This window comes from Sesamum indicum, linkage group LG10, assembly GCF_026168435.1.
Source record: "Sesamum indicum cultivar Baizhima isolate 11 linkage group LG10, ASM2616843v1, whole genome shotgun sequence".
Lineage (NCBI taxonomy): Eukaryota > Viridiplantae > Streptophyta > Magnoliopsida > Lamiales > Pedaliaceae > Sesamum > Sesamum indicum.
In genome coordinates, this window is record NC_142666.1 from 15,271,213 (window position 1) to 15,285,741 (window position 14,529).

The window sequence follows — 14,529 nt, forward strand, 5'->3', positions numbered from 1 at the left end:
TTTTATCATTATAATATAATATATATATATATATAGGCACACCCAGTATTTTGGGCGACAACAAAGAAGGCCAAGGGTCGCCCTTCCCCTGTCGTTGCCCAGATCCGTGGGTGATGAGGAGGTGGTCTTCTCCCTTCTTTGGGCATCAACCAGAGATCTTGGCCAACGTTGTTGTCGCCCGAATAAGGGCGCAACGCTTCTTCTTCTCTGGGCGACTACTCTATATCACCCTGAACACGTTGGCTGACAGTCGTTGTCGTCGTCCAGGATGCAACAGCAACAATTGCCATTGCCTGTACCTATATATATATATATATCATATTTATATATTTACTATTATTTATTTTATGTATAATGGTTTGAATATATAATTTATAAATTTATATAGTACAAAAATATAAATCAAAATTTTCAATATGGACCTTAGATCTTAAAGAATTTATGATCCGGCGATTGTAATTATTTATTCTATATTATTTTAAACATAATATTTAAATTTGAAAAGCTTACAATCTGAACCTTTGATTCCTAAAATTTAAAATGTAATGATTATAAATAGTTGATCACGTCCAACGGTGAAAGGTTATCCAACACAAATCGAATGATTATAAAAAATGAGGTCATAACGATCCAATTACTCAAAAGTTAACGATGATTAATGTAATTTAACAGACAAGGGCGAGTATGCAACATTTTAAGAAATACGAGCGAATGCCTATTTCTTGTCACATGGGCTGTTTTTATTTTTGCATTTTACCCAAATAAATATGACATAACAATTAAAGAAATTCATTGAAAATTTTAGCACATTATCATTAACTCATACAAGTATTTTCTACAGGGATTTTAAGCAATAAACCGCACATTTAATTTAGCTGGATTATGATACTAAAAAGGCCAAGAAGAGGTATCAATCAAATTAGTGCAATCAAACATGAAGCCAACGCACAATATAAAAGAGAGAAGGGGCTACAAACACTGGTCTTCCCATATTTGCAGTTTATACTACAATACTAAGTTGTTGGTTATCAACCCCAACGATAAAACAGAGTACTTGAAAGAGAGGAGGAAGAAACAAATAAAGAAACCAAAAACGATAAAAGGAAAGAAGAAAAAGAAAGAAAAGACTAAGAGACTGAAGAATCATCTTTGGCAAGACATCGATGGGATAAATCATGGTTGCAAGAGAGAGTGGCTGCTTGCTTGCTTGCTTGCTTGCTTTTCGAACACTTCTCCTCATCCCTACACATTAAGAACCCCAAATTTAGATGCTTGCACACGTCCTTGGATGAGAATAAAGCATTCCACTGAGAATCGAACCATTGTGCTTTATTAAGAAAAGGCCCCATGCGAAATTATTATGTTTTTGTCAAAGAGAATGAGGGAATTTCCATGTTACTGCTTCCCATACTCAGTTTGTGACGGAAATTGGAAAGAAAATATGGGTTAGTTTTGAGTGGTGATGAGTTGAATTCCGCCCTTTTACAACACTAGCAATTAATTATGGAATTATTAGATGAAGCCAAAAGATCCAAATTGTGCGATGTGAGAAGCAAACACCAGAAACATGCTAAACAATTGCCCGAACAAACCCAGCAATTACTTAAAGCTCACATGGAAACACTTGCACGAAAGGTTAGTGAAAATGGTTTTTTTCTAGTATTGTTGACTATTGAAAAGAGTGACATATCAGATTAACCACGTAGCTTGAATCATTGACTCGGTTTTGTAATAGATGCTTTTACTCTTACCTTCCGCTTGCTTTCTTGATTTTAAAAGAGGAAAAATCCAACTCCAAATTTTGTTGTTAAAAAAAGTAAATAAAATAAGAACAGAATTAGGAGCAGATAGAGCATCTGCTATGTGCAGGGACCCCACAGCTTGTCTAAACTAAAGCCCCCCGAGTTGACTCAATGAAGCCATGTGGCAGGTTGAATTATGAAACGGAAAAAAGCAGTTGAAAATTAGGACGTGGTTGAGATGGGTTTTTGCTTCTCTTCCAGAAAAGACATAGAAACCAAGCTTCTAATATAACAGCTGCTATGACATGAGAAACTCGGATGAGCCATCCAGATCCTAAGCAGGCTTGTATATTTTGAGCATATACTAATTGAATCGTGCTGGATACCGAATTTATGAACAAGAAACAGGAAACCAGACGTGCATTGCAGAGATTGAATTGAGAGTAGACATCATGAGCCTAAAGACATATCGGGAAATCATGCTTCAGTGCAGGTTGCAATAATGTCAGCAGAAATTTTAACTGTTACGACATAGCATCACAATCTACTTCCTATAATCCTGGAGGTAGTATTGAGTACAGAGAGCAGCATACTTCAATATGAATGGTCAAGGAATGGATTATCTCACTATCACTTCAGTTAAGAAAATTGCTAGTTGCTTAAGGTAGAGATGGAAGGTGATCGGGAGAGATCATGTTGATGAAAGGTGTTCAACATACTTATGCTATCTCACGCATTAACGTTACTTGATCATTTGCACCATTCGCACATGGGACTCTGGTATTTTTCATTGATACAAGCCCACATCGACAGACGGATAGTGACATATTACTGCACACAAATGGGATTCGCGTTCTAGTTTGAAAGACAGTATATCAAACTACAAAATTAGCATTTTTGATTGTATAAATGAAGTTGATTCTTAAAAGTATAGTTATCAGGCTCAAACAAGATTTTAGAAGGAGAACCACACAAGTATAGGACAAAAGTGTGTTGGTTGACAGTTCCATATTCAAGTTCATCTTAATATGGCTGTAAGCTTGTTACCTGTAGAATGCGGTTGAGTAACCATCTAAACCCAGAAATGAGTTTTTACATATCAACATAAGATTATTCTGATTTTCAATTTCCTCCAATCCAGAAGAAACCTTCACAATAGTCTGCTTCACAAGATTGCAGATTGCCTAATAATGAATATTGTATTGCCCATTACTTTCAATGTGGAGGGTAGAAGGTCCCAGAGTAGCATAACCACAAAAAGGTTTAATCATTCGTGACATATACAACAATAGCGCGCCTAGGTGCAGATAAAATTGATTGGTTTGAAAATTGGATTTCCATCAAAGGGAAGGGCATGGAAACGCTGTTTATGAATGCTTCAACCTTAGGGACTCGTACATTGCATAGACCTGGATTCGTTTTGATAAGTGATGGTCGGTTTGTAGCGTCTCAAGTTGGTACTGGAGGAAAAAGAAATATACTTTTGTTCCGTTACGTCTGTTCGCTCAAGATGACGACTGCTTTCAGATGTGAACTCACACGACTTAAATCAGCATAATAGTGCTTAATTGCAGGCTTGACTACCAGAATTTGTATCCTATCGGAGGAAATAGCAAAGTATTAGATTTAAACATTTCCGATGCATCCCTCTTCTTATTCTCTTGTTCATTTGTAACAGATGGGCGCTTCTCTTTGGCCCTTGTTCAGTTCCATGACCACTAACTGCAGAGGGCTAACCTATATCGTGGTCTCATATAACCAATTCATTGATGTTAAAAGTTACCAATATAGTAGGCGAATTGCTAATGTATGTCAACATAATTTCAATAATTTTTATCTGGGTAATGTTTAAACAATTCAAATTTTCCTTGGGATGAATTCAAGGAGACACTATATAAGAGAAATCTTGGTCAGCTTTAGGGAAGATATAGTTACAAATTTAAGTTACAAACTGAAGAGGGTAACAAAAACTCTCCTAGTACCACTAGCTATTAACTAACAGCAATAGTTGCAGCAAGAAAAAGAAAAGGAGACAGGGGTGGGAAGATATAACTCGCATAATATAAACGATATCTCGTGGACCATTTCCTATAAAATGAGAGATCTAAGAGCACATATAATGAACAGATATCATAATCACCTCAACCATATTCCTTAATAGTTCAATATGAATATGTGAATGGTGAGCAGTACAATGCTATGATGATGAATAAATGCAAGTATCTTCAGAAAAGCAGAAAGAACAGGAAAAGTCATAACAAAATAGAAAAAGAGACGAGTAGAATATAAATACCAAATATAAATTAGGAAAAATTGAGTAGAGAACCTATACTAAACCCAATCCTACTTCACCTCATCATTGACTAACAATATAAAGCGACATTCTCACTAACAAATACCTATTAGATGCCCCAAAACATACTGTAACATGGCTCCATACCTTGAATGCAGTAGTCAGAAATGCTCAACAGCTTAAAAACTCTACATGAGATTCTTCCAACATATAACATGCTTCTTTATCATATTACCAAGAGCTTCCAGCAACAATTGCTTGGAAGCACAGTAATACTTGCTCGAGAAGAAACAACCCAGTATTTAGGGAACCCACTCATAGCCCTCAATCTCAGCAACCAACAGGGAAATTCTCTAAGTTACACCCAAAACAGAGCTCAGGACAGGATCTATGTTTCAGAACATCAATTAAATCCACATCTCCTCATATATATTATTACTAGTGCCTAACATCCTCCCAGCAGCATTATCAGCCCGACACATGAGATGGCCATCGTTGTATGGAAAATGAAAACATGCACACGACATCGATAGAAAAACAGTGTTATTTCTCCAAAGAAGTGTGCAAAGAGTTCAAGGAACTACCCAAGGAAATAGTTGACATAAAAATCTGCATTGCCCCAGTACTAATGCATAAAAGATAAACTATGACCCCAGGTATGATATAAAATCTTGACCTTTTAGATAGGCTGCAATTGGATGGTCTCCTAGAAAATGGTTTTTAAGAGATAAAATTTCAGAAAGCCATATTTGTTTGGCATATCCTGATATTTTCTTAAAATGTATTTGTCACCAATTTACCAGCAACCCTAATCCTAAAACGCATCATCCCCCAGAGTATCAAAAACCATCTCTAACACGTACCTCAATTCTAAATAGCATGTCACATCAATAGTTATCATTATATTTTTCCCAAAAAAACAACCCATTCACGTATTATGTCTCAATTCTTCATACAACTTATTTTTCTTTGGAAATTTTCAGGGAAGAGCTACCTGTCCACCACAGCAATTGTTTCCAGATTTCTGCATTGTTTAAAACAGCCATATGGAGCAGTAAATATTAATTTTCCTTTTACATTCCCTCACTCAGAGACACTATCCTCATGGTTCAAACCATTGGTTGACATCCAATAATATCCGTCAATAGGCCAATCTGATAACATCTTGAAGTACCTAATATTCTCCGAATTCCCAACAATATTGGGTAATATTGATGTATATCCTTGATACCATTATATTATTGGTCATACCAGATGTCATCAACAATAATATGAGATAACATCGTAAATGTTATGTGTTAATGAAATTTACAGGTTTTTTGGACACTCTTTTTAATATGATTTACTCAATATCTTATTGTATGAAAAATTTATTTTCTTATTTCTACTGCTAATAAAGAATTTTCTAGTACAAATTCGACTTAGAAATATTGTATTTACTTCTATTCTAGAAGTTCTTAATAAATACTGATGAATAGTAAGCTATATTATTTGCATTTTATTTTATAAATTCATTGTCCTTATAGAACTTTTCAGCATCGTGTAATTCATTTGTTTTGCATGGTGTGATAATAACCGATACACTGTGACCAATGTGGAACATGCCAATATCATCATGGACACCACGACTTTGAACTATCCTTTCCTAGTAATTTCATAATATGAAACAGCCTACACGAAGCTAAAAGGGTGAGAATATTGGATCGATAACAGCCTACACAATGTTACAACTTACAAGGTTGATGGTATTGGACGCAGAACAAGGGAGCATATACTTTAAGCCCTTACTTAAGCTGGTGTAACCTAACCGTTTTCATGGAAGAATCTGTTGTTGGAGACTTTCCCTCCATCACTAGATTATCATCCATCTTAATTACTAATTCAAGAATTAGAATATAGAATAGATTACAAGGCACCACTTTCATCCATCACATTTAAATCTACTCTAATTAGTATCTATCCATTTGGATTCATCAGTAATTTATAATAACTTGCATGTCTTAACTCTCTCGACATAGTTACATTAATCTTCTTTGTTTAACCATCACTGAGATTTACCAGAAATCCCTTTTATATTTTTATCATCCCAGCAGAAACTCAACTTTCAAGTGGAATGAGATTAACCAGCCCAACGAAATCATTTGTTGCATAGGCAAGATATTTGGATGGAGTTTAGATCTTAATCAAACATTAAATTCTTGCAAATTCAAATATTTTTCATGCTCGAGAGAACATGAGTAAGTACCACGCTTACCTCAGTTTACCAACTGGCCACATAACACAATTTTATACTTCATCTCTCTCCTAAAGATCGTATAAGAAAAGCAACTCCCTCATATCCTAAGTACTCTATTCTAGTTATTTCTATTCTCACCCTACAACTTCAAATGAAGAATGACATCTTAAGAACACAACCACCACAAAAAAAATCCAGGAGGCACTGTGACTGGCTATCCAATACCATGAGCGCAAGAAAAACCAAAACAACTAAAAAGCCAAACTCATCATTCTTAAAGACCACACCCTGAATTTCAGGGTTCAACCACTAAAATAAAATCTCACCTGAAACAATTACTAAAGGTATATAACCGGCCAGTCTCAAGTGTCGATGCTGCTAATACAGATTGCCAGGAGGGGGATAACTTTTCATTATTGATACAACTAGTGACGCAGAACTAGACTTGAATGCCTAAGGTTAGTTCTTTTAGTATGTCTGTCTTCAACGTTAACAGATAGCTCCAACAGGCTATTCACAAAAGTAGGCGATCTTTCATATCACAAAATACTTGCAAAATTATCAGAACATGCCAGATGAAGCCAACACTTGATTGATGGCAAACCTATACCTCAGAGTTCTAGGAACCAACTTCTGTCTGAAGAACCCTTACTTAACTTTACAGCAGTTGCGTGTTTCAAAAAACTTTTTAGGACCTTCAAGATTGCAACAATTAACTTCTCTCATCCTCTCCGTCTATGAGACTATTTAATATCAGAAAGTAAGAGGCAGCATGTGAAGATAAAGCAACAAAACTGGCATGAACATGGTTCAAGCAATAATAAAACACTTCAACACTTAAGCCCAAAATGAAGAAAAAGGCATCTATGTAGAGAGTATATTACCTGATTGAGGATATATTTTCAATGACCCCCTGCACCCTGTCCAGGTTGATTACCCGATGGCTGGTGAATTCGAGAGAGAAGATTGGCAGCAAATAACAGCGTTGTCTTGTAACGTTCATTTTTATCTGCCTCAGTTTCAGCACTTTCTTGTGACCCCCCAAATGGTGCAGTCTGTGGCGGCTGACTTTGATGCGTGACATCCACTTGAGAAGGTTGCGGCATGTAGGGCTGTGGCGGGGAAACACCATTAAGTTGAACTTGATTGGATAATGCAACAGGATATACCGGTGGCTGGACATTAGATGAATTATAGAACCTTAGAGCATCTGGTCCATTATCCATCCCCTGGCCCCTCAAAACATCCTGAGAACTCCCTGGTTGATAATGCTGGTTCATCTCTGGTGCCACTGAAACTGATCCACTTTGTAGAGGAATCGAAGGAGCCAATGGTTTGGATGAAGTGGCACCTTGAGGTGTCAAATTCATTGGGCGATCATGCATTTGGCCGTATGAATTCAACATCTGAGGGTAATAGCCAGTAGAGTTTGAAGCTGTAGGAGCAGACTGAGCCACTTGAAGATGTTGCAATTGGGAATTGATCTGGCTACCCAGCTGTTGGACAAGCTGACCATTGTGATCTAGGGCCTGAAGCTCATGCTTCCAGAGGGCTGCATTAGTGTCAGGCCCAGCAGCAACATTTGATCTTGCACCCAGCATAGAGGGCGTCTGAGGCAATGATGCAGTTTGTGAACCAGAAGAACCATTGTTAGCAGGTAGCAAAGCAGTTAGAGTAGCAATCAGTTCAGGTGTCAAAGCTAAACTAGCTTGGGATGCTACTGTGGTTGGTGGTATAGAGTGTGCAGGGAGAGAGCTGGTCACAGGAAAAGAAGCTTTTGGAGGCAATTTTGGATCCTCAGGCAAAACCCTAGAATTGTCCAAAGGCAAAACCCTCTCTTCTGGAGGACTAGCACTATATCCTGCATGCAAAGAGGTCATTTTGTGAGGATCTGCATGGGAATGCATTGGCCGAGGAATCATGGTTGTGCTAGTAGGCACTGCTTGAGGAAACTTCAGAACTACTCCATATAGACGTTCCGGTCCAGAAACTTTAAGAACTCTAGTGAGGAAGTCAGATGGAGGCACCAAAAATAAGGTGGTGCCATCATCAAACTTGGCAACACCAGCCCTATCTTTTGAACCCAGGTACCGCAAGAACTCCGTATATGAAGCGAAATCATCCTCACTATCCGGTAAGAAGAAAACTATATCAAACCCAATAGCATCATCATAATGTTTGCTCAGCAAGTCCAATCCAGTTCGTGCTGAGCAATTAACCACATCAGGGCTGCCACAGAAGAAATATGGTGAATAGATTAAGAGGCTAACATAAATAATCAAAGAATAAATAAATAAATGAATGAATGAAATCAATATTTCAGATACTGATATTGTTAAAACATATGTTAAGAGCTTCCGAACTCAGACATACTATGTAACCAATAATCTGCCACTAGCAGATATAATCCAAGCAATTCCAAAAGAGTTCAAGGCAGCACAGAGTGACACACTAGCTCTGCTTCAGAAGGTCATTTCTCAAGCAGTACTCCACTTCTAGTATATATTATAGAGTGAATTATTGACTGAGTTGAAGCAAAGGACAGACTAAGAAGTTTGTGGTTATGGAAATATGTACTGTGAACAAAAGCCAAATTACCTATATTTAAGTGAGTCTCAAGATGCTAAACGCCAAGAGAAAGCACACAGAAACATATAATAGCTTGAGAACATCTATAATCGCTATACATAACTTATGTAAATTGTTGGCCCCGCAACAGCAAACTATGTAATCATAATGGACAACTAACATTATATTAAACTGAAAAATAAAATCTCCGAAAACCTGATAATATACTAGGCCATGCATATTTTAATCTGCTTGTAAGGTAGTTGTCACTCACAAGACCACCAATTGGAATATATAAAAACTAAATGTTTATTACATCAGGACAATTTGAACCAGAAAAGGCTAAAAGATTAAGGCATCTAAAAGAACTTCAAATAGAATAGGAGGCAAGTATACATAAACAAAAAGCAGCTTTTTACCTAAAACCTTCTCCTAATTGCAATATTTATGCAAGCATAAGCAAGAATTACGCATCTCAAACAACCATGGATTGTATATCAACTCAAATTTCATGCAAGAGAAACTTAAAGTAGTTCACAAGTCACACTTACATATCAGCACCAAGACCTTCTCCTATAGGAACACATCGAGCACGACAAACAGGTGTCCCGCCTTTCGCAATAAGACCGCGCCATATGCAATCACTTTCAGAATGACGCTGCCCAGGGCCACCGCTTGTGCCCCTTATTAGAGAACCAGAAGCTACACTGCTACTTAATGGACGCAGCCCATATTGTTCATCCAATCCTCCTTGATCTTCAGGAAGCAAAGCATTATCAAACCTTGATCTTTTAGATTCTCTCTGAAGCTGGTTAGCATCAAAACCATCCCATGCTCCAGATGCAGATCTATTCGGCACACCAAAACCTGCTGAAGGTGAAGAGACTATTACAGGGGTTGGAGATGACCTTCTCCAAGTTGGTCCTCCCATCAAAGTTTGCGTACTAGGGTTCTGCAATTTATGAACAGAAGCCAGGTCGATTAAGTCCGGACCATGAAGTGCCGGTTCAAATGTACTATGGGGACCTAATGATTGCCTCATATATAGATCAGATCCACGAACTCCAAGGGATGGACGTGCAGTGTTATTGCTCAGCATAACTGGGCGGTTAAGACCCAGAATGTCCATCTGAACTGGTTGAAATGGATATTCACCAGCTTGTCCTCTAGCTCCAGGAAATTCACTGCTGGAATACTCAATAGAAATTCTTGGGTCATTAAAGAGCTTGCCCTGCAGTCCCTCTTTGGCACGCCTAGCTTCTTCAATGCTTCTGAATTCCACAAAAGCATAATTCCTGTCGCTAAATGTCTTAATCCTCTCAATTTCCCCAAACAAAATCATGGCATTATGAAGCATGTCTTCTTCAATAATAACAGAAGGAGGATGGCTTATCCACAAAACTTTACTTGGTGGCGCATCTCCCATTTGTGATCCTATTGAAAGATATTGCTGCAGCCAACACCAGAGGGAAATGTAAATTGGATGTCAGAAATAATTGAAGAAATTATGACAATGCAATAATACATGCAATAACTAAATGCAGATGAAATAGCTGCTTGCACAACCTTCTTGCAAAACAAATTATAAGACAAAGGATCCACTTCCCATGCACAGCACTCTTGCCAGGAAGCTACTATAGAATAGAGGAAATTGTTTTTGTATACTCAACTATATTAACCATTATTCAGACTAAAGCATTAACGATATTATTATAAGACTAACTCATCGAAGTTTGTTCTTACACTTTTCCTTTTGGAACCAGAAAGACCAGGCTCAGGATAACTGTTCAATGAATCTTGTCCCATCCAACGAAAATCTGAAGTGGCCATATTCCTACTGGGAAACTGACCTTCCTTTGCATCTGGCTCCTGTAAGATTGGGAAGATAATGAAAGTTTTCAGTGAAGAGAGGAAAGCCCTCCTAGTAACATTCAACCCCAAAATCCTTAAGCATGGAGAAGCAAAGTAACAAGTCGCAAGATCAAGGATTTTTCACTTTCAAGAGGAGAACAGCAAACAAAAGAAATTGATACCCCAAAGATATAATATCACATTTAGGACATGTATAATTTCTAGCCCAGACCATTTGCAACTAACAAGCTTCTCCAATCTGATTCATCACTTCAATTACAAGTCAGAAAGAGCTTAATAAAGGCTACACCAAGAAAAAGCTCTTCTTACTACAAACTAATTACAGCACAACCAACTAGACAGAAGCTAATGGATCAGTAATCAGATGGTTCTTTACACAAAATTGTCATGGATAATGTCAGCAATTCATATTGCGGAACTGAAGAGCACTAGAGAATAAGTGAATTGATTTTTTAAAAAAAATTACTTACTCTTCTGGAAGATTGTGATCTAAGAAAATCCACACGTATCTGAGAACCACCAATTCGTTTTCCATTCATACTTTTCAATGCCTGAGTAGCATCTTCCAATTTAACATAATCAACATAAGCAGTGTTTCGGTCTCTGAGAAATCTGAACTCCTCGATTTTACCGAACCTGGCGAACTTTTCCTCTAATTCCTCTTTGGAAACAGATTGGCTAAGTCCGGCCACCCATAAACTCTTACACGGTTTAGCCTGCCAACAACATTGGTTAAACTTTTCAGGAGTGCATGTTCTTTTGCAGATATCAAAGCAACAAATCATGGACAATGCATTTTTAAATATAACAGCTTTCAGAAACTTCCAACAAATGGCTGCATAACTTGGCAAGAAATGCCTATAGGAATAGCCAAGGTGCTTTCTACATTTATGTATTCAGATTTCAGCAGTTAGCATGAACCTAGGTAAATATGCATTTAATGTAACACAGGTTCTTAACACAAGTAAGTTGTGGCAAACCCTATGTGTTTACATAGATTTTAAAAATTATTTAATATAAGATACTTCTATAAATTGTATATTCCAATATTTCTTGATAAAATAACACCTAAAAGTGTATACAAAATAAGTTAATATAAATACTGGATTTATAAAATAACATTGATAAAAGAAGATAATGACACAACGTTGAAGTAGAATTTGTAGGTTCATAGGTTGTGTCAATATAATGATAAAAGTATATTCACCCCAAAAGTTGAAGTTTGACAATAGCTTCACATGGTTCAAAAAACCAAGAGTTTAGTGCTAGTTGATTTACAGCTAGCGCGAACGCATTAGCAGCCAAAGGTCTAGCTTGGTCAATGATTGACGATCATTACCTTTGGGTGAACATCACAGATCAGAGTCATTTATTGTTATCCAATAATTAGAGCTTGTGCAAACTGCATAATTGGTGGCATAGATGCTTTATCTTAAAAAGCTACAAGAACTCTTCAATTTTATAATTGCATCTGTTCTATCTTCTTGGGAAAATAGGGTATAGAATGAATCTTACAAGCAACAATCCTTCCAAGGCTGACAATATTCAAACTTGCCAAAGTAAATTCTTAGAGGTGGCCATGCCAAGTTTATTGGAGCCAAAAACTGCAATATACTATATTATAACTTTATTAGGGATGAAACAGCATTATCTTTAAGGTTCGGAAGTTGAATCTTGAAAGCACCACATCCCTTCCATACTGGAGATTATTTTTCAATATGTTCAACCTTGTCAAAGTAAATTCTTACAAGAGCCATTTCAAGATTACGGGAACAACTAACAAGAGATTTCCATGTTGTTTAATCTCAGCTGTATTAAGAAAGGTAATTCTTTTGGGGGTTAATATTTTTAAAACACATAACTGTCATACTTTATCACTCTTTTCTTCATCCATCATGTCCTGTTTCAGGAAAACAGACTTGTTATAGGTCTTCTGTAACTTATTCTTGATCTATACCCAAGGTTGTTCCAGAAAGCCCGTTTCACTGCTACAGAATGAGAAGACACAATCAAGATACTATCCACTGTCCTCCCCCAGCTTGTAAAGTAACCACAACCAAATTCATGTTTGAGGTTGCAGACAATATCTTTCATTACCAAAGACCAGAACTCGTAAAAGACATAATGAATATAAACATCTTCTCAATTGCTACAGATGTATAATTTACAGACAATTTCTACCCACGAGTTGATTCTGAATTTCCGCAAATAAAGAACCAAGTTGATTTATGGAGCCACACACTTGCAGCTAGTAGTGGCACAAGTTTTTTGAAATAAGGTGTAGTGAAGTAAATCATGGTCATATTTTCTCCCTGAGTTTGAAATTTTGATATTTGTGGGATAAATCTCGCCATTATGCCAAAGAGCTAATCAGAACTCCAATTGCTGAATAGCATCCTAGGCTGTTGTCAAAAAGAACGGGTATATTTGTACAGTAAGATATCTGTTCGAGACCAGAATCAGGAAAATGGGTGGCTCTAGACAACTTTTTCTCTAAGTTATGGATAAGTTCTAATTTATTGTTATGAAGTACAATATACAATATATAGAAACTCCAACACTTGATTTGAGTTTCAGCATCCATGTTTATAATATTTCACCAGTCATAATTTTATTTGAAGAATAATCAAATGCTATGACCAGGAAACCATATTGGAAACAAAGAGTATCTTGTCCTAAGCTCGCATTTGACACTATCAAAAGCTGCCAAACCTTGTTCCTTTTTTCAACACAAAGCTGCCAAACTTCTATTTTGCATAACTACCTCCAAAGTACCTATTTGAAAAATCAATCTCAAAACACAATTCTAGCTTTTTAATTCTACCATCATAATGAACAAATTGTTAACTCTAATGAAATCCTCAAGCCCTCAAAACGTCTCCCGATGCATGCATAGGTAAAACAGAAGTTTGGTTTTCAAAAAAGAAAAAGGAAAACACAAGTTTTTAATTAAAACCCTAATTATGTGCGGTTTGGATTAGCATCCTCACTCGCTTGCTTCAACTGAAATACAAATCAACTGAATTCCGAAAGGAATAGCGTCAACGAAACACGAGGAATCAATAAAAGTTAACCCACCGGTTTCGCAAACTCAATCCTTAAAGGATTTCCCCGGAGAACGTGCCCCTGGAGACCCTGTTTCGCGGAGTCCGCACCCTCAATTTCCTTGAAGTAGATGAACGCGTAGTTGCGGGACGGGTATGAGATGACGCTATCGACTTTACCGTGTTTTTCAAACAAGGCTTTCAATTCAGTATTACTTACATCTGGCGATAGGTTTCCGATCCACAAGTTATTTGATGGCGGGTTCTCCCGCGGCGGATATGCGCCGCCACCCTGACTCAGGATTGGATTCGCCGCCGATTTAACGGGCGGTGCCATTAAAAACAAATCTAACTCGAAATTACACTAAACAAAAAGGAAAAGTGAGCGACGGAGATTTCGATTTGGAGAAAGAGAGAGAGAGAGAGAGAGAGAGAGAGAGGGGCACGATTGGCGTCGATTAGGGTAAATTTGAGGGGGCGGCCAGGGTTCACTAGGCCTGTCTACTTATCACAATCTTTGGTTCCTTCAATTTTATTGTAGCCCGTCGATTTGTATTATTTTTCAGGAAATTATTAAAAATAATTAAAAAAGTTGGAGAAATACAAGAATTTGATATTCTGAAAATTTAGGTAGAATCTTCATTTGAAAAGTCTATCAGTAAACTTATTTTTTTTAAAATTGAAAAAAAAATAATTTTGAAAATGAAATTATACCCAAATATTTAAGAAACTTAAAATACCATTTTTTTTTTTAACATATAGGGTTGGTTGCAT

At 37.0% G+C, this 14,529-nt stretch overlaps 1 protein-coding gene across 2 annotated transcripts; it reads right to left on the reverse strand.

Moving 5' to 3' along the window:
* Positions 1–935: 935 nt before the first annotated feature.
* FPA (RNA binding protein) lies at positions 936–14,279 on the reverse strand. Of its 2 annotated transcripts, none has more exons than XM_011093333.3 (6): positions 13,790–14,279; positions 11,182–11,427; positions 10,583–10,708; positions 9,391–10,289; positions 7,156–8,500; positions 936–1,242 (listed from the first exon to the last, which is right to left on the reverse strand). In XM_011093333.3, exons 1-5 carry the CDS (start codon positions 14,090–14,092, stop codon positions 7,174–7,176), a joined length of 2,901 nt encoding a protein of 966 aa, XP_011091635.2. In that variant the 5' UTR covers positions 14,093–14,279; the 3' UTR covers positions 936–1,242; positions 7,156–7,173. The 2 variants fall into 2 exon arrangements, with proteins under 2 accessions (XP_011091635.2, XP_011091636.2); XM_011093334.3 differs by lacking the exon at positions 936–1,242 and adding an exon at positions 2,818–3,339.
* Between the last annotated feature and the right edge of the window lie 250 nt (positions 14,280–14,529).

Bases quoted from the DNA above. Each gene is read 5' to 3' on its own strand.
- FPA (XM_011093333.3), bottom strand. From the start codon at position 14,092: ATGGCACCGCCCGTTAAATCGGCGGCGAATCCAATCCTGAGTCAGGGT. The intron at 11,428-13,789 runs GTGGGTTAACTT...TGTTGTTGGCAG, and splicing joins GGATTGAGTTTGCGAAACCG to GCTAAACCGTGTAAGAGTTT. The intron at 8,501-9,390 runs GTAAGTGTGACT...CTTCTGTGGCAG, and splicing joins GAAGGTCTTGGTGCTGATAT to CCCTGATGTGGTTAATTGCT.